The sequence below is a fragment of the Vitis vinifera genome, chromosome 14, assembly GCF_030704535.1.
Source record: "Vitis vinifera cultivar Pinot Noir 40024 chromosome 14, ASM3070453v1".
NCBI classification, from domain to species: Eukaryota; Viridiplantae; Streptophyta; class Magnoliopsida; order Vitales; family Vitaceae; genus Vitis; species Vitis vinifera.
Genome location: NC_081818.1, coordinates 2,373,731 through 2,393,249, shown reverse-complemented (window position 1 = coordinate 2,393,249; position 19,519 = coordinate 2,373,731). Strand labels below are relative to the sequence as shown.

Sequence of the window (19,519 nt, the reverse complement as noted above, 5' to 3'; positions counted from 1 at the left end):
TCGGTGTCTTCCGTTCCTCGTGTGACCACTTTCAGCCACCTGATGATTACCAGAGGAAAAACTGGTATATTCAAACCACGGTTATATCATGCTATGAATGTTTTGTCTTTTTCTCAAAATTTTTAGGCACTTCTTGCTCTCAAAGAACCTCGGGGTTTTATGTCTGCTACAAAACACCTTGAATGGCTCTCGGCTATGGATGATGAGATTCAAGCTTTGAAGACAAATGATACATGGGTTCTTGTACCTCGTCCTAACAATCACAATGTAGTGGGTTGTCACTGGATTTTCAAAACCAAACTTCGATCGGATGGGTCCATTGAGCATCACAAGGCACGTCTTGTGGCTCAAGGATTTTCTCAGATTCATGGTCTTGACTTTGGTGACACATTTAGTCCTGTAGTGCGCCCTACTACAGTCCGAATTATTTTGTCATTGGCTATTACTTCTGGATGGCGTTTACATTAGTTAGATGTTAAAAATGCCTTTTTACATGGTTTTCTCAATGAAGAGGTGTATATGGAACAACCACCTGGTTACACAGATCCACAGTTCCCTCAGCATGTTTGTCGCCTAAAGAGGGCTCTTTATGGGTTGAAACAAGCTCCTCGAGCTTGGTTTCATCATTTTAGCTCATTTTTGCTCAAACTTGGATTTCTTTCCAATCATGTTGATTCTTCATTATTTGTCTATCACTTCTCGGTTGGAACTGTTTATTTACTTCTTTATGTTGATGACATGGTCATAACTGGAAGTAATTCTTCTATGGTTCAAACCCTCATTACTCGGCTTTCCAAGGAATTCTCCATGAAGAATTTGGGTGAACTTCATTATTTCCTTAGCGTTGAAGTGCAAGTTAATGAGAAGGGTTTGTTTTTCAGTCAAACGAAGGATGCCCTTGATCTGTTGCAATATGCTTCCATGATTGATGCAAAGCCTATTTCTACACCCTGTGTTGTCGGTCAACATCTCTCAACTGAAGGAAAATTGTTCTTCAATCCTACTATAATTCGTTCACTTGCAGGTGCTCTTCAATACCTGACCATCACTAGGTCGGATCTCTCTTTCAGTGTGAATTCTATTTGCCAATTCATGCATGCTCCCACCGAGGACCACTTTCGTGCTCTCAAGCGCATTTTGTGTTATGTCAAAGGCACTCCTCATCATGGACTTCAACTCCATCAACAATCTACTCATGATATTCTTGTTTACTCTAATGCAGACTGGGTAGGCTGTCTTGATACATGTTGTTCCATTACTGGCTACGCTATTTTTTTTTTTTATACCAATTTGGTTTCTTGGTCCTCTAAGAGACAAAGCACTGTCTCTCGATCAAGTGTCGAAGCAGAATATCGCTTTTTAGCCGTTGCCACTATTGATATTGCCTGGATTGTTCAACTACTTTGGGACCTCCATGTTACACTCTCAACAACACCTAAAATTCTTTGTTACAATCAAAGTGCAATTTTTATGGCAATCAATCCGGTTACTCGCCCTCGCTCAAAACATATTGCGATCGACTACCACTTGGTTCGTGAACTTGTTGCTAATGGCACTTTGAAAGTTGATTTTATCCTTTCACATCTACAATTTGTTGATTCATTGACCAAAAGCGTCACCAAGCCTCAGTTTTTTCTCTTCTGAAGTAAGCTCAGCATTATCCCTTCTCCCACGCTCACCTTGCAGGGGGTGATAAAGGAGAATAATTTGATTCTCCATAAGATTTTCTATATCCCAATTCGGTTCCATAAAATCCGAATGTATAACTATAAATATATGTAGATATGTTTTCAATATTTATATTTCAAACCTTTCCTATTTTATAGGATCACATTGTTGTTATTTATTCTATATATATTTGATGTTATCTCCTGCACACGGCAAGGAGGATTTCAGTCATTATACATTGTTTCTTAAACATCTTTAACCAGGATGAGCGTAGTAGGTCTGAAGCCCAGTAAGAATTAAATAGCTGCGATGAGAGCCATGAAAGTCCATGGAGACCTGAAATGGTCATGAAGGGCTTCAGCTATCCAAGCTTTCACTCTCATGTCGTAGTGTTTCTGAATATTAGTTCTCACTTCTTCATAAGCATCGAGATCTACCTAGTCAGTGTAGATCTCGTTGAAAGTTTGGACCGTCTTTTCATCACTGCTAAGACCGTTGTAGAGAATGTGCTTAGATCTCAACTCCTTAACATCGTTTGCATGATCAATGAGGTTGTCAAGGAAGCGCATATAAGAAGTGACCCTATGGTCACCTGGGCCATCTAGACACATTTCATAGGCTACAATGTTCAAGAACAGGAGCTTCGTGGAGCCATCAATGATTATTGGGGGAAATGTTAGGTAGCCCTAGAAGAAGTCAGATTTGAAAGAAATGTCTGTAAAAAAAGTCGTACTCCATTTGAAATGGATCCCAACTGCTTTAAGCTCCATGATGTGTCGAAAAGACTTCCTATCGCCTTGTTACCCCTAAGGTTCTTGCTTGCTATTCTTTTCAGACCCGCCTAGGAAAGCACTTCGAAAAATGTGGAGGAGATGAGACTCTTTCAGGTGTATTTTTTTATGTCCACCCTTTTGGCCATGCGGTGTCAGTGACAAATTTTTGTATCATCTCTTCCACGGTTGGGCCATCATCGAATTTTGCTTCCTCAAGAATCAACTTGAGGACTCCAAAGGGAAGTTGGTTCTCAAGCAAGATCAAGTCTTGGTTCACAAAAGTAATCATATGATCTTTCACATTCAAACCATGCAACTCACTCATATTTTTTCTCACTAAATAGTGGATGAAATATAGTAAAAAACACTCATCCAGAAGCATAATCCAGGCAAGTTCTTCATCATCATACATGCTTGTAATGATCCAATCATAGAAAGTTCTCACTACCTTGATATTACTTTCAATTTTTGTGTACAAAGATTTGATGTCCTGCTTACTGTCATCCAGGAATTTTTTGGCACATAGAGGCTTGATCATTTCCCCTGGGTGAAGGTGGGGCTTGCTATGGTGGTGAAGACCGATAGAAATTACCCTCAGTTAGTAGAATTTGTTGAAATCCTTGGTCCTCCTCAGCATGTGAGGAACCTTTGGTATCCTTGGCCATTGACTTTGAGATTGAGTGTTTTCTTCTGCGTTTTTGAGAGACTCAATCCAAATTTTCACCGTATGACTGATTTCAACGTCAATCCTATACTTCTCAGGCTCGAGGCCAGTTTGGCCACTGTTCTTGTTTGGTTGGCCGCCTTTTAGTTCTATCTCTCCAACGTTCCTCCTTTCTTGCTGCTCTTCCATGGAATTGGATCACCATCTTGGCCTAATCACTGTTAGTATGTTGGTCCAGAAGATGTAAGTCTACTGCCGATGACTAGGTGTTAAAAGAGCTTCCAACCAAGACGGATGACTTTGTCTAGTGATTATTACTGATACTAATAATCATTGCCAGCGCTTCCTAGCAAACGGAAGGTTGGAAAGGTTACAACTATTTTGCTAAAAAATTTCAAATATCGGTAAGTTTAAAAGGGATTCCTAGAATCACTACGAATAAACTCTTTCATCTTGTTTAAAATTAATTTTTAAAACGTTTTAAACTTTTCTAGTACTTGAAAATATATCTTTTACCAAAAAATTTCAAGCATTAAAAAGGTTAAAGCTAGTACTTTCTACCATCATGGTCTAACAGACTCTTATCATGGTGATATCATGGAAAATGATAGGATGTGCAGCTATCGCCCTTTAATTGAGTCGGCCCTCCGGGAATTGATGAGTAGCAGCATTGAAAGGTTGTCTTCGTGCCTTCCATGCAATATATCAATACTTTTTTGTACACATATGCGGCAAGATGAGTAGAAAGTTCAAACATTGTCTTTTCATGGAAAATGTTAGAATGTGCAGCTATCGCCCTCTAATTGAGTTGGCCCTTCAGGAATTGATGAGTAGCAGCATTGAAAGGCTGTCTTCGTGCCTTCCATGTAATATCTCAATACTTTTTAGTACACATGTGCGGCAATATCTCAATATCGTCAAAATTCAAAACCCATCTAACCCTCATATAACAATGTACTACATTTTAGTTTCCTCCAATTTCAACAACCCCATCATAAAAAATAATTAGAAAAACAAGAAGAAACTTAAAAACCATGTTTGGAGATGTCTTGAATTTCTAATTGGAATATAATTCTTTTGATGAAAGTGATATTACATAGAATATTTCCAAAGTTTATAAATGATTGTAATTAGATTTCTTATATAATAAGGAAAACTAATAGGAATATCTTTATTAACATTTTAGGTCATGAAAGGAAAAAATTATGGGAGAGAGATAGACTTGTGATGACCATAGGTGCCGAATAGAGATGTGAGGAAAAGTGACAGACTCCCGATGGAGGAAGAGGGCTCACCAAGGTGTAGATGTGAGGAAAAGTGAGATGCTGGGATTGAGTCCTAGAAAACATGATATGATGTAACAGTTTGAGATACATTTATAAATTTAATATAATCATGTTTTTTGGTTTTTCTCTATCCCATTTGCATTAATAAATTATTTGAGAATACACGTCTCACATCACTTGCATTGTACATGACTTGTGTGATTTAGGAGTTGTACAGAAAATTCAAGTCGTGGGTTCCTTAGAAAGTAATGAGTTGCCCACAATTGGTTTATGGATTTGGGCAATCTATTTGAGACTATAATGAAATACCTCATAATTAGAGGGATGACTTATTTCGTTTGTCAGTATAGTTTTCCTATGGTAAGTGCACTAATATATGTAATGCACATTGGACATGACTTATAGTAAATTATGACATAAGGCTACCAATTGTCATGATTCATCAAACTACAATACTGCATGGAGTCAATAAAAGGTTTTGACCTATGAGTGAGACCCTAAGGTGGTCATATATCCTTATAAATTGAGTCATTATTGATGGAAGCTGGTGGCAATAACTATTCTCAATAGAAGCACCATGATATCTCATGGGATTGAGATAGTGTGTCTCCTTGGGTGATTCAACAGACATGTGATGTAAAAGACTATGACCATAACATTTTCTTTAGTGGAAATTTGACATATGCACCTTAGAGTTAGAATATGTTAATTGATCACATAATAAATGTGATCTATAACTTATAGATTAAGAGGTTATCTTGATAGGTGATAACACTACTTTGTCAGATTATGGACATCAACTCATAGGGAGTCTACATGTAGTGGATAATAGATCACGGAACCAAGCTTCATTTTGTTGTTATTTATATAGGGTACTGGAATGTAGTTGATTTTTTTTTAGTAGAATGTTGAATCAACTTCATAATTGGATTCTAAGAGAGCCAGTACTCCTATGGATCCCAATGGTCCCCACTCTAAGCTCATATAGCATGATGATGCAGTTTATGTGGATTGAATCGACTTTAGGTTCACTTTTGTGTATAAAAATGCTTTGGTAATTATGCAAGGTTGCATAGGGGATAATTAATAAGTTCTTTGGGTTGGACTAATTGATTAATTAGATGACTCTACGTGGTTAATTAATAAATTAGGACTTGTTTAGGCTAGATTTAGTGATTTAAGCCTTGGACTCAAGTCACATAAGCCTAATAAGGGAATCCTATAAATACCATCTTAGAGGTTAGGGTTTCTATAACTTTTGGTGCGAGAACTATCTTCCACCTCCAAAGAGAGAGCCTAAGATTCCTCCATTCCAAGGCTCATACTTTGGAGTGCCAAGATCGTGATTCAAGTCATTAGGAGGAAGATCTTAGGTGCATGAGACCTTCGGGACCATTCAGGCTTCACCTTCACCAAGTAGAATTGATTTGGGAACGTCTAAATCAAAGGTAAAGTTTTCTAATGACTTTTCTCTAGATCCTAGAATGTTAAAAAAATTATTTTTTGCTTCCATTGCATAAGATCTTTAGACTTAGGGTCGTTTGCATGCATCTATATGATCTAGGGCTTGGGAACAAAGAGATCTAAGGTTCCCAGCATGACATACACTTGGTGGAGCAAAAATGCTTATGATTTAGGGTGAAGATATAAAGAGTAGGGAAAAGTGGGATGTTTTAGGACTCAATAATTGTATCTATTTATGTCCTTTGTAATATTTTCTATTATATGATGGAATGTTCTCTTTCATTTGTGGAGGTAGGCATGATTGGTTGAACCACGTTAAACCTCATGTACCTTTGTGTGTGGTTTGATTTATTCATGTGTTCTTCCTTTAATACATTTAAATTAATACTTCCACTAGCATAATAGGTGGTATCAAAGCTTTGGTTGAAAATGTCTGAAAGAACTTTGGTTGAAGCTGTTTGGAAGAGCTTTAGTTGAAGATGTCTAGAAGAACTTTGGAAGAGTAAAGAAGAATAGAGCACAAAAGAGGATTTTACTATTATTATATCTTATTTGTACTTGAAAATTTTCAGTCCTAATTAAGATTAACTTGATTTTCTTAATAATTTTTATGAATAATTTACATGATTTGGGGTTTTTTTTTTTTTTTGGTAAGATTACTCAAATTATTTATAATTATTTTAATATATTGAATTCCAATGTTATTTTGTAAGTTATAAGTATATGAATTAACTTCCTTTGTATTTTTTTTATTTTTTTTGTATTTTTGGATATATTGGTTTTTCTTGCCTTATTTATTTGTCTTTGTCATTTTTTGTAATAAGACAAGGAGAAATTTGTATGGATTAATATTTATAAGCAAAGATATTTGATTATTTTTCTAGATGGCTTAGATTTATCTATCTGTCCAAACAAGATGGGTTGTGATTATATTATATCATTCTATTGGTTTTTTCCCTCATGTTACTTTTTGTGGGTTTTATTGATGAAGTGTATGTATGTCACAAGTTCTAGATTTCAAGAATGATATTATATCATATTCATTTTGCCTCCATGATTGTATGGAAAGAAAAGTAAAGAAATTGTTATAAGAAATAGAAATGAAAATGAAAAGAGTCCGAGAATGGAAAAAAAATAAAAAGAAAAGAATATGAGAAATGAAAAGAAGACGATGAATTAAGAAGAGAATAAGATCCATAGTGTAAAAGACACAAAGATTTACCTCGAGAAGACTCTAAATGGGAAGCGTATTTGAATATGAATGCATATCTTTCTATGAAAACCTAAAAACAATAGTGCATTGCTTGATTATGTGTAATAATTTGCATCATGTTTACATTTAGAAAAAAGATTTGTATCAATTAATTGAATGACATCAATCGTATGCTTGAATATGTTAAATAATTTATTTTTTTATAAAAATTTTAGAAATATTTTATATAATATATATAATTGAAATAAAAAAAGTGACAATCCATATTATTTAGAATGTGATTGGTAGTTCTTTTTAAAAACATTTTTAGCATGAATAGTGTTTTTTTAATAAAAAAAATGATTGACAAAAGTTAGTAAACACTTTTAAAATTTTGAAAAATCACTTATAATGTTAGGAAATCACTTGTAATATTTTTTAGAAAAACATTTGATAGATAATTCTCTTAAATTTTTTTTTTTTGAGAAAGAACTTAAAGGAAAAATGTTTCAAATAAAAACATTGTCAAGCATACTCTTAATTTTGTATGGTGGAGATTTCATTTAATGTAATATAATGTAAATAAAATATTATATTTTTAGCATAGGATTCTATTGCATTGACCTGGAATATTTAACTCCTTTGGGTGCAAGATGTCTTACTGAGCAATGTAAAAATGTTCACCCACTTTTCCCTAAAATTTTTAATTAGATACAAATTTATGGTTGACGAAAAACCACAAGATTAGGAAGAGTTCCATAAAGTCCTAAGTAGTGAAGGAACAATCCAAATTATTGTTCTTAATTTATATTAATTTTTCTGTCATATATTAATTTGAGTTATATGGATTATTGTAATATAATCTATATTTTATTATTTTACAAATAACCTTTGGGAATATTTTCTTATAGAAATTACCATAGAAATTTGAATAATCACCTTGGGTGGTGAGATAATTAGCAAATTTATTACACCCGTGAATGGGTGATAATGGGTTTGAAAAATAAAAAATAAAAAATAAAAAACCCATATAGTATATCCAAGTTTAATAAATTTACTTGAATTAGATTTCATTTTATTTCTTGACGACTTCTATTCAAGTGGACACTTTTATATATATTAGTCTAAAAACACGTGCATTACATGTGGGGTAATAAAAAATCATTTTTTAATATTTTATAAAATATAATGGAAAAATTTTAAATAAAAGAGAAAAAAATATGTAAAATACAATGAAAAAAAATTAAATAAAAGAGTTTATAAATAAATTAATAATAAATTTACATTTATGTACCTTGAACGATTTTCATAGATATTGAAAAGTTAATAATATACATTCTATTTTAAATTTATAATACTTATTCTTTGCATAATGTTAATACTTATTATCATATTATATTTATTTACATCATATTAATATTTATTTGATATAAAGAAGATTAATAAATTAATAATAAATTTATATGTAAAATATAATTTTCTAATATCTTATAAAGAAAAAAATTTAAATAAAAAAAAGTTATCATTAAATGACTAACTCTTAATATTAATAAATTATGAATAATAAATAAATTCATATCCATATATTTCTTATAATAAATAAATTAATATTAATATATTTTTATAATAAATAAATTAATAATAAATTCATATTCAAGTTATAATTTTCAATCATTTATATAATATTAATATTTATTATCTTATTATATTCATATATTGCTGGGATGATAAAGGCATTTTAGAAAGAAGACATACCGTTGAGAGAAAATTTTCTATGGATATTGTGTTATCTATGATCCCGGTCTATGAGAAAGAAGACAAAAAGAAGCTAGTTGGAAATTGTGAGTTCAAGCAGATATCATAGATGATAGCAAATTCATGGGGAGGAAAAGACTAATTGTTGAGGCATTGCGTCCCGATGATCCAAGCAGCTGCCAAGTGGACGCACGCTTTCAACCAAGATAGATTTCTGGTTCAGTCGTCCCTGCAAAAGATGTCCGGACAAGGTGTCTGGACACACCCTCCGATGGTTTTGTCAGCCATGTCTAGAGAGATTAAGCAATTGGCCTTTTACTCGGTATAGCAAGCTTACCTTCTTCCTTGTGTGAAGGTTCCTTTATATAGTGTCAGAAGCTCGTCCTCCCTCTTTATTGATGGAAAGACTTTTTGGCATGTCATGATGCCTCTAAGTGGTGGCAGAGCCATCATGACCCTATAGACGGCTGTCAGAGATCGCGGGAGGTGACTTGCCATCATTCCTGTCCTTTCGCTCTATAGGCGACGGATCGTCGGAGGTGACCTGCCACCATCCCTGTCATTTTGCTCTGCAGGCGGCGGATCGTGGGCTGTGGCAGGCTGTCGGAATGATGTAGCAAGACTTGCTCACTTCAGTCAATGATCCGGATAGGGTATGTTATCGTCCGGACGTGACATTCGCGAGTGATGTGTGCTTCTCCCTGAGAGAGTCCGGATGGAGTTTGATCCGGATAGCAATGCATGCCACGTGTTCCTCTTGGGGAAGTACGGATAGAGTTGCTCCGGATAGCGAAGCGCATATCCTTTTGGGGAGTCCGGATGGAGTTTGATCCGGATAGCACTACATGCCACGTGTCATCAGGGGGAGGGGTCCCTACAATGCCCCCCTTTTAACCTGCCGATTTTGCCTGGGCAGAATGGGCGGGTTAAAAATGATTGTTTTTGAAACTGAGGTTACCTTTTGCGCTCATTGGGCCACGTGGTGCGCGGGGGCGAAGAGGAATAAGAGCATTTATGATGAGCCGTCGTCTCGGGGATTTCCCAAGCAGCGTGTCTTTTTAATAATGGCGCGGCTGAGTGGTTAGAATACCGAGGGGCTGTTTTTCGTTTTAAATAGCAGACCGAGTCCTTCACTTTTGCATTTTTTTCTTCTGCATTTTCTACTGGTAGTGCTTTCTCTTTAGCCTTCTGCGTATATTCGTCTGTGAGTCAGGCTCGAGGGTTTTCTACTAGCAATACTCATGTCGTGACCGTGACTGTACCGCGGATTTCATCTTCATTTTCCCAGTTTACGCTCGGTACGTTCTCTATTCTTGCCTTCTTCTCGTTGTGTTTGCTTGGCGGTTGCTTCTGGCTTGTTGGGCAAGCTTCTTGCGATTGGGGTTGGTGTTGGCCTTTAGGGCTTTTTCGGGGGATTCTGTTGTGTTTTGGGTGCGTTTAGGGTTTCTGTTGCCCCCTGCAACTTTTGTGGGTTGCCGATTCTTCTTTGTGGTAGAGCCAAGGGTTGGGATGGGTATGCTGGTGATGGTAGGCTTTCTGGGCTTTTTTGCCATTAGGGTTATGGGGCCGGGTGCTTGTTTTTTACTGTTGGATTTTTGCCATGCAGGTTCTGTTTCAACCCCACTCTCAAAGATGTCTGCAAACAAGGACGTTGCTTCGTCTACTGCGGTCGGGAAGAGTGGCAAAGGTGCGTCCGGAGAGGTCCATGCGAAAAAATCTGTGGATAAGCTGAATGTGAAGGAGTTCTACGAACTCTTCTGCATTCCAAATGACGTGTCCGTTCACTTTGTGGACGGAGAGGCCGTGTCGATTGAGAAGTCTACGGACCACGCTATCTACTTCACCAAGGAGCAATTCAATGTTGGGTTCCAGTTCCCTCTCCCGTCGTTGTTCAAAGAATTTCTCCACGTCACCCGGATTCCCCCGGCTTACATCCATCCGAACATGGTCCGGGTGCTGATGGGGTACAGCATTTTGAGCATGCTATTCAACCTGGACCTTTCACTACTGGAGGTTCTTTTTATCTACTCCATCAAGAAGGGGAAGAATGATATCCACAGCTTTGTCGCCTGCCTTCCATCTCTTCAGTTGGTGACCAGCCTTCTTGACTCGACCAAGGGGGCCGCTAGAGGACACGTGCTGGTCAAGGGCCTATGGGCTGGTTTGTCGGCGCATCCGGACAGGCAGTTCGCTCCCAATCATTCATTGAAGGTCCCGGGTATGAAATAAGTTGCTCCCTGTCCTCCCCCGATTGCGAGTTAGGTCAGCATTATTAGGCGTTTGACATGCTTTGTTTTCTTGGGTGCAGGCAAGGATAGGAGGGGGAAGTTGGTAGAGTGGGTGGAAAAAGTCTCATTCGATCGGCTGAACAGGCTATTTGAGATTACGGCGGACGAGAAGAGCTGTGAAACGCTTCTCTCCGCGCAGAATCTCCTCTTGGTTACCCAAGAGCCCTAGCCGTATGTACTCAACATACTCCCAAGGCGGCTGCCCAAAGAGGTGGTGGATGGGGAGCATTTTATTCTCAAAGATCTCCCATTCTTCACGGCGGTGCGAAAGGCAGACGCCCAGGCACGTAAAGCACTTCTCAACGAACGGGAGGAAAGAAGGCAAGAGGGGACTTTGCGGAAGGCCCCTGGTGATAAACGCTACGCGCCCTCTCCTCCTGCTGGCGCCCCAGTGAGAAAGAAGAAGAAGAAGGTTCTCAACAAGGGAAAAGAAATAAGACTCCCAACTCCCCCAAAGGAAGTTGTAATACCACCTCCAACTTTCGTAAAGGAAATAATAATAAGAATGCCCGATCCTTCCGTCTTGTCCTCTGTTTCAAGCGGCTCCGGACATATCGCATGTCTAAATGGATCGGGGCCTTCAGTGCCAGCGGCTAGACGACTGGCTCTTCTGGCTGAGGAAGCGACTTCAGTGAATCAGCCCGGCTCTCCCCATCCGAACGCGGATGTAGCCGGGGCCTCTTGTACTGAAACGTTGCCTTCTATGGCGCCTTTAACGGAAGAAACGGGGGCTGAAAGTCAGGGTTTGCCTCCTTGCGAACCAAGCTCCCTTGCCCTTGTACCGGTGAAGGGGCCAGCTACAAGGAGGTCTCGTCCGGCCCGTGATTTAAAGTCTGGCATCAGCGGGCTGCTTCAGGATATTCTTCTGGAAACCATCGAAGTCAACTGCTCATCCACCCAGGAGGATCATCCGGAGGAAAGTGAGACGGAGATGGCTGAAGAGAACCTAACCGACCCGGTGTTGGTCCCGGATGAGGGTTCGCCCGAAGAGATCCAACCGGTCGTGCATGATGGGGGCCCGGAGCCGGGGTAGGAGTCACGCCCTAGTGTCTCGTCAGGGGGGAGTCACGTTGATGATGCAGCTTGCACCTCCGCTAGCCCTTTCAGCTATGCGGAGTTGGGAGAGATGTTGAAACGAATTCCATCCCGCTCAGATGTTGCTGTGCCTTCAGCGAAGATGTTTGAAGCGGCGGAAATGGTATAGCTTATCCTCATTTGATTTTTCTTGCCATACTGGTGTGCTTTGTACATGGCTTGTAATTTGGACCTCTTGTTGTGGGTTTTTCTGCAGCTGGTGAGCGGTATTCGCGGCATGGTTCGACAACATGATCTTTTTATAGACCTGCTGCGGATTTTCGATCATATGAAGGCCTTCGTCTCCCAGCGTATGAGCAGTGAAGAGGAATTGCGCTCGAGATTGGAGCAGGCCGAAGCCAGCTTATCCGCTGCCCGGAGAGCCTCTGAAGAGAGTGTTGAAGCCTTGAAGAGGTCCCAGGATGACAAGGAGGCTCTCCGGATAGAGCTAGCAGAGGCGAAGAGCAGGGAGGAAGCTACGGACGCCCGCCTGCACGAGGCGGAAAACGAGACGGCCCAGCTGAGAGGGGAAGTAAGGCAACTCCGGACAGAGGTGTTAATTGAGAAAAAGCAGAGACAGGACTTGCAGTTGCTTTTATCAGCGCAAAAAGAAGAGCTAGAGGCTGAGTTTACTGCGGAAAGGGAGGAACTCGAGACGGATTACCAGAAGCAGGTAGACGAGATGTATCTCTTTGGTTACCGTTGCTGCATGAAGAAGCATGGCATCAAACGGGACGTCCCTTCGATTCCCCCGAGCGAGGAAGAAAAGTTGCGTCGCAAGCCCTCCCAATGAGAGCTTTTCTTTTTGTAATTTTTACTGCTATTTCTCTCTGTATTAGTAGTCCGGAGAACCTTTTGTATACAATTTTCACAAGTATTAATAAAACATACTCATTCACCTTGTACTTCTATCTTTCTTTCATTGGTAAGACTGCTTTAAATTGGATACATTCCATGGTCGAGGCAATGGAGTTCCGTCTAGCCTCTGTAGATGATAGGCTCCACTTTCACTTGTCTTGGACACTACATAGGGGCCTTCCCAGTTGGCTTGAAACTTTCCTACTCCTGTCTCAGCAGTGTTTTCGAAAACCTTTCTAAGGACCAGCGTTCCACTTTTGAAACTCCTGGGCCTTGCCTTGCGATTGTAGTGAGTGGCTGCTCTTTGTTGATAGTCCGCCATCCGGATGGATGCGGTTTCTCTTACTTCGTCCGCCCAGTCCAAATTTCTTCCTAACTCCGCACTTGCATCATCCTGGCTTCTTGCCTCGGTCCGGATAGTGGGTAGCCCTATTTCGGTAGGAATGACTGCGTCCATACCGTATGCGAGGGCGAAGGGAGTGTTGCCTGTCGGACGTCCGGGTGTGGTTCGATACTCTCATAGGACGCCGGGTAGCTCCTCCACCCACTTCCCCTTGGCTTGCTCGAGCCTCTTCTTTAAGGCAGTTATTAGGGTCTTGTTTGTGGCCTCTACTTGCCCGTTGCTTTGAGGATAACGCGGTGTGGAGTATGAATTCTGGATGTTTAGTTCCGAACAGAAATTTCAAAAGTGATGCTAAGTGGACCGTTGTCAGCTATAATGGTTTGGGGAATTCCAAAGCGGCAGATGATGTTCTTCCATACGAACTTGGTGACATCTTTGTCTTTGATGCTAGCGTATGCTTCAGCTTCCACCCATTTACTGAAATAATCCGTGGCGACGAGCAGGAATTTTTTCTGGGCAGCTGCGGCTGGTAGGGGTCCTACTATGTCCATACCCCATTGTGCGAAGGGCCAGGGGCCTCAAATTGGTTTTAACGTCTCGAACGGCACATGTGGTATGGGGGCATGCCTTTGACACTTGTCACATCTCTTGACATAGGCTGCCGCATCCTTTTTCATCGTGGGCTAGTAATACCCTTGTGAATGGGCTCTGTGCGCCAAAGATCGACCTCCGGAATGGTTCCCACATACCCCCTCATGCAACTCAGCTAATACATAGAGGGTCTCTGAGTGGTTTAGGCACCTGAGATAGGGACCTGTAAAGGACCGTTTGTACAAGTGCCCCCCGATCAGGGTGAAACGGGCAGCTTGTACCCGGGTCTTGTGCACCTGCTTGGGCTCTTCGGGTAGGGTACCTGTCCGGAGATACCTTATTATGTCTTTCGCCCACTCTTGGCCTTCTGTTTGGTTTGCCTCAATGGTATTGCAAGTAGGGGCTTTCGCGACGGAAAGATTGGTTTGCACATGTATAGGCAATAATATGGCTTCTTTGATGGGGAGGGAAGCAGCTATGCCTGCCAGGGCGTCGGCACGCCCATTCTCGGTCTGTTTAATTTTTTTGATCGTCCATTCGGTGAACCGTTGTAAGGTGTCCCTTACTTTAGTCAGATATAGCGCCATGCGCTCATCCTTAGCTTCGTATTCCTTCTGGACGTGCCTTACCACGAGTTGGGAATCACTATAGTCCCGGAGCCTGGAAACGGATAGAGCCAGGGCGAGGTCCAATCCGGATAGGATGGCCTCATACTCAGCTTCATTGTTAGACGTAGGGAACCCCAGTCGGATGGCTTGCTCCAGATGTTCTCCTGTTGGGGATTGCAGCAGGAGCCCTATTCCGGATCCTGATGACCGGGAGGCTCCATCAACTCGCAAAGTCCACCACTCTTCTTCACTTGGTTCCTTGCGCTGGATAGGCCTTCGGGAGTATTCCAGCACGAAGTCAGCCATCACTTGGCCTTTCATGGACAACCTGGGTTGGAACTCGATTCCATATTCGCTCAACTCTATGGCCCATTGAAGCATTCTTCCGGTTAAGTCCGGCTTATGCAGGATGTTGCGAAGGGGCTGGTCAGTTAGCACGACCACCGGGTGGGCTTGGAAGTAAGGGCGTAGCTTCTGGGCAGCACTTCGAAGAGTTAAGGCCGTTAGCTCCATTTTTGAGTACCTTGTTTCTACGTCCGCCAACGCTCTGCTGATGTAGTAAATAGAATGGGTGGTTGCATGAGGCAATGTTTTGTAAATTTATTACTTTTATTTTTATTTTTTCTCTCCTTCATTGCTAAGGGACTAGCAATATGTCGGTTGGGGGGGTGATTACTACTCAAAAAGTGTTATTTTGTAGCTTGTAATTAACTCTTTTAAACACTCTTGAGTAGTAATTATTACCTTTTAACTCAATTGACATGTTAAGGACCCTTGCAATCGTTTTTAATCAAATTTTGTTAAGTTTTGGTGTTTTTGATAGCTTTTAGCTACACCAAAGCAATCCAAGAATGAGGGAGAGCTGTATATATTTCATGGCAAAGCTTTTGGAAGCTCAAATTCATGAAGAACCAAGCTTTGGAGCTCCATAGCCCTTTGCCAAAGTCGTTCAAAGTATGCAAGGAAAGAACAATGGAGAGAGGAAAAACAGAGTGAAGAAAACAGAAGACAGCAGCTGCAGTCTTCTTTCACACTTCGGAGCACTTCCCGAAGTCCATTTTCTACATGCTATATACCATTTCAAAGCTCAGGAAGTCAAGAATCCAACTCTTCAAACAGTGCACGATTCGGAGTTGAAACGAAGGAGTTACAGCCATTGCAAGAAGATCACTCCAAGCTGAAGGAAGATTTTTGCACAGCTGCGAAATCAGCCTTTTGCTGCGAGAATTTCGCAGCCATTTTGCACAGTGCACGGGTGTTCTCCTGAAGTTTCCCAATAGTTGTGACCGACTCTTTTAGATCTTTTCTTCAGATATTTTTGTATAAATTTCCATTCTTCTCCTTGTAACCCACCAATTATAGGATTCCTTAGTTATTAAGTTTGGAAAAGGGGTGAATAACCTCAGATATTTTGTTTTGTAATTTTCTTTATATATAGCTCTCGGGAGCTTGTTCTCATGGAATCATGTAATCCAACGGGATGTATATAGATATATAAATATATAGAATATACAGAGCCTTGCTCTGTTTTTTCCTTCTCTTTCATTTTCATTTTCTTGCTAACCAAACTCTGAGGATTTTTCCTCAGAGGATGAGAGGCTAGGTTTTTCGTCTCTTGGAGTGAGGAAATCCGGGTAAGTTTCCACATGCATAATTTGGAAGTTTTATTGTTTTAGTTTTTAATGAAGAGAAAGTGTGACCCGTTAATGGTTTTTATCTTTTTAGTTAACTTAAAACGCCTTTAAATCACCTGGGCCAACACTTGGTAAGGCAAGTGATCTTCGTCCATGGAGATTCACTAGTTTATCTCTTGCGAGCCTTTGGGAGGTGACTTGAAGGTAGGATTTTCTAGAATAGCCAACACTTGGTAAGCTTTTGGACTCCAAGGAGACATCCATTAGTTATCTCTTGCGAGCTTTTGAAGGGAAGTCCAAGGTTAAAGATCACCTTGAATGGAAAATGCTAGGTGAGAGGCATGAGCCATTGCAAGGTGCATCAGTGAGAGAGATTTAGTGTTTGAACCCATTAATGGGAAGCATCTGTACAACACCGGTTAGAGAATTAACTATATGTTAATTCTCTAATGCGAGGAAAAGAAACAAGTGACCGGAACTCTCCTTTTTGTATGAGGAACCTGAGCCTGGTGATCTGAACTCCAAGAAACACTTTTCTTTGTAAGTAAAATCAGTTACTATTTTTGGTTAGTTTAAATCTAAACCTTTTTCATTCAAACATCTTTATGTTTTCTTTTAAAGCTAACCTTGAAATGAAAAGGCACAAATTCAGCTTTGAATTAATATCATTTGTAAAGTGAAAACCCATCCCAGTGAACGATCCTAGAGCCACTATGCTATAGTAGCTTTGTCTTTGCTACCCTAGTAAATGGTGTAATAGGTTATAAATTTTGTTGATTACTCCCTCAATCAAGGAGCACCAGTTGGACACAAATCAGCTGAGACACCAATTGGGCATGAATCAAGCGGAGCACAAGCATTGTCCCACGAAAGCTTCTGACAGGTCCCTGAAATTATCAACAGAGTTGGGAGGTAGGCGGTGAAACCATGAGAGGGCCTGCCGTTGTAAGCTGGCGAGGAATACTTTGCATAGCAGCGCGTCGTTTCCTATATCAAGAGTCATGAGTTGACGGTAATGCATGATATGGTTGAAGGGGTCGTTGGACCCATCGTACGTGGAGAATTTAGGCACGAGAAATCCCCTTGGGGGGTCGTACTGAATAATATGAGAGCAAAAAGGCATGGAGAGCATGTCGTCCAGCCTTTTGCTGATGGAGCCACTGGGTGGCTTGTTTGGGAGGTTTCTCCCAGCTTGTCGTACCGTTTGGTGCGGGGGAACGTTCTGCACCAAAGGGTTGACCATTGGGTCAGGGCGCGCTCTGTGCCAGTCAGGGGCATCACAAAGTGGCCTCCCAGGATGGTCAGGTACCGCTTGGTGCAGGGGAACGTTCGACACCAAAGGGGTGACCATTGGGTCAGGGCGCGCTCTGTGCCAGTCAGGGGCATCACAGAGTGGTCTTTCAGGCTCCTGTTTTTGTCCGGGCTGGGCCGCGGAGTATATTTTGGCTCTATGCTAGTCAGGGGCATCATAGAGTGGCTTCCTAGGCTCCTATGGGCCTAGTCTCGCGCACATCACGCCTGACAACTGGGTTCTTTTGTCTCGTTGTTTCTTTGACGAGAAACGAGTATAGTTCGAGCTTTCCTCCTGGGGAGTTTGGTGCAGGGGCGTGTGTCGCTCTTGCGGCCTAACGTTGCATGTTTCGGGGATGGCTCCTGCTGTCTCAGGGTATATCGACTCTGGGTCAGGCCTTGAGTTTGCTACCTGACCTCTTGAGCGCTGATCACGAGGAGGCCTCATCGATGAAGCCTGGATGCGCAACACGACGTTTTCATCTCTCAACCTCTCTGTTTCCTGGAGGAGAGCTTGCATTTGTCGCTCGCTTGCCAACTGTCTTCTCTCGATGGCTCGGCGCCATTCGGTATTATCTTCTTCTCCCCAAGCAGCTACTGGACGGAGTGGACATCTTCGCCGGCGACTAAATCAGCGATTTTCCCACAGACGGCGCCAATGTTGAGGCCTTGCGTCCCGATGATCCAAGTACCTGCCAAGTGGACGCACGCTTTCAACCAAGATAGAGTTCTGGTTCAGTCGTTCCTGCAAAAGATGTCTGGACAAGGTGTCCGGACACACCCTCCGATGGTTTTGTCAGCCATGTCTAGAGAGATTAAGCAGTTGGCCTTTTACTGGGTATAGCAAGCTTACCTTCTTCCTTGTGTGAAGGTTCCTTTATATAGTGTCAGAAGCTCGTCCTCCCTCTTTAATGATGGAAATACTTTTTGGCTTGTCATGATGCCTCTAGGTGGTGGCAGAGCCATCATGACCTTATAGACGGCTGTTAGAGATCGCGGGAGGTGACTTGCCATCATTTCTGTCCTTTCGCTCTGTAGGCGACGGATCGTTGGAGGTAACCTGCCACCATCCCTGTCCTTTCGCTCTGCAGGCGGCGGATGGTGGGCTGTGGCAGGCTGTTGAAATGATGTAGCAAGACTTGCTCACTTCAGTCAATGATCCGGATAGGGTATGTTATCGTCCGGACTTGACATTCGTGAGTGACGTGTGCTTCTCCCTGAGGGAGTCCGGATAGGGGAGCGCGTCATATGTCCTCTTGGGGAGTCCGGATGGAGTTTGATCCGGATAGCAATGCATGCCACGTGTTCCTCTTGGGAAAGTACGGATAGAGTTGCTACGGATAGCGAAGCGCATATCCTTTTGGGGAGTCCGGATGGAGTTTGATCCGGATAGCACTGCATGCCACGTGTCATCAGGGGGAGGGGTCCCTACACTAATGATATTGCATGCATGAAATTCAGTGATACAACTTCAACAATCTATACATCTTTATTTCTCTAATCATACACACCAAACAAGAAAAAAAAAACAACACATCACATTATATTTAATTACCGGGAAGAGCGTAGTACGGAACCCCAGTAACAAATAGTATCACAACAACTGTAATAAAAGCCATGATAGTCCATGGAGACCAGAAATGGTCCTGAAGGGCTCGAGCCATCCAAGCATTCACTCTCTTGTCGGAGTGTTTCTGAATAAGAGCTTTCACATCTTCATAAACTTCGGTCTACTGCCGATGACTATCCCTCGAGATCATCCAAAATGAATGCTGAAAATTCACATATTTGTCAGTCTATTGCCATGATGTTACTGAACATTCACGTGTCAACGTTTTATTTAACTGAGTGTAATTTTTACAAAGTTAATAGAAAGTTTAAATTCTTTCCGAGTCACATTTTTTTCCAAAATTAAATTTGAATTTAACTATTAAACTATTTGTGGTTGGATTTTTGAAATTTGAATATTAAATATATGGTAAAAATTAATTTTATTATTATAAGGTAATGATCCGAAAACCTTTGGTAGAA

General features: G+C 41.1%; 1 protein-coding gene across 1 annotated transcript; it reads left to right on the top strand.

Annotated features, from left to right (window-relative positions):
* The first annotated feature begins 519 nt into the window (after window positions 1–519).
* On the top strand, window positions 520–1,644 carry LOC109123834 (uncharacterized mitochondrial protein AtMg00810-like). The gene has a single exon (XM_019224802.1). The coding sequence runs from the start codon at window positions 520–522 to the stop codon at window positions 1,642–1,644; it is 1,125 nt and encodes a 374-aa protein (XP_019080347.1).
* Window positions 1,645–19,519: the final 17,875 nt, after the last annotated feature.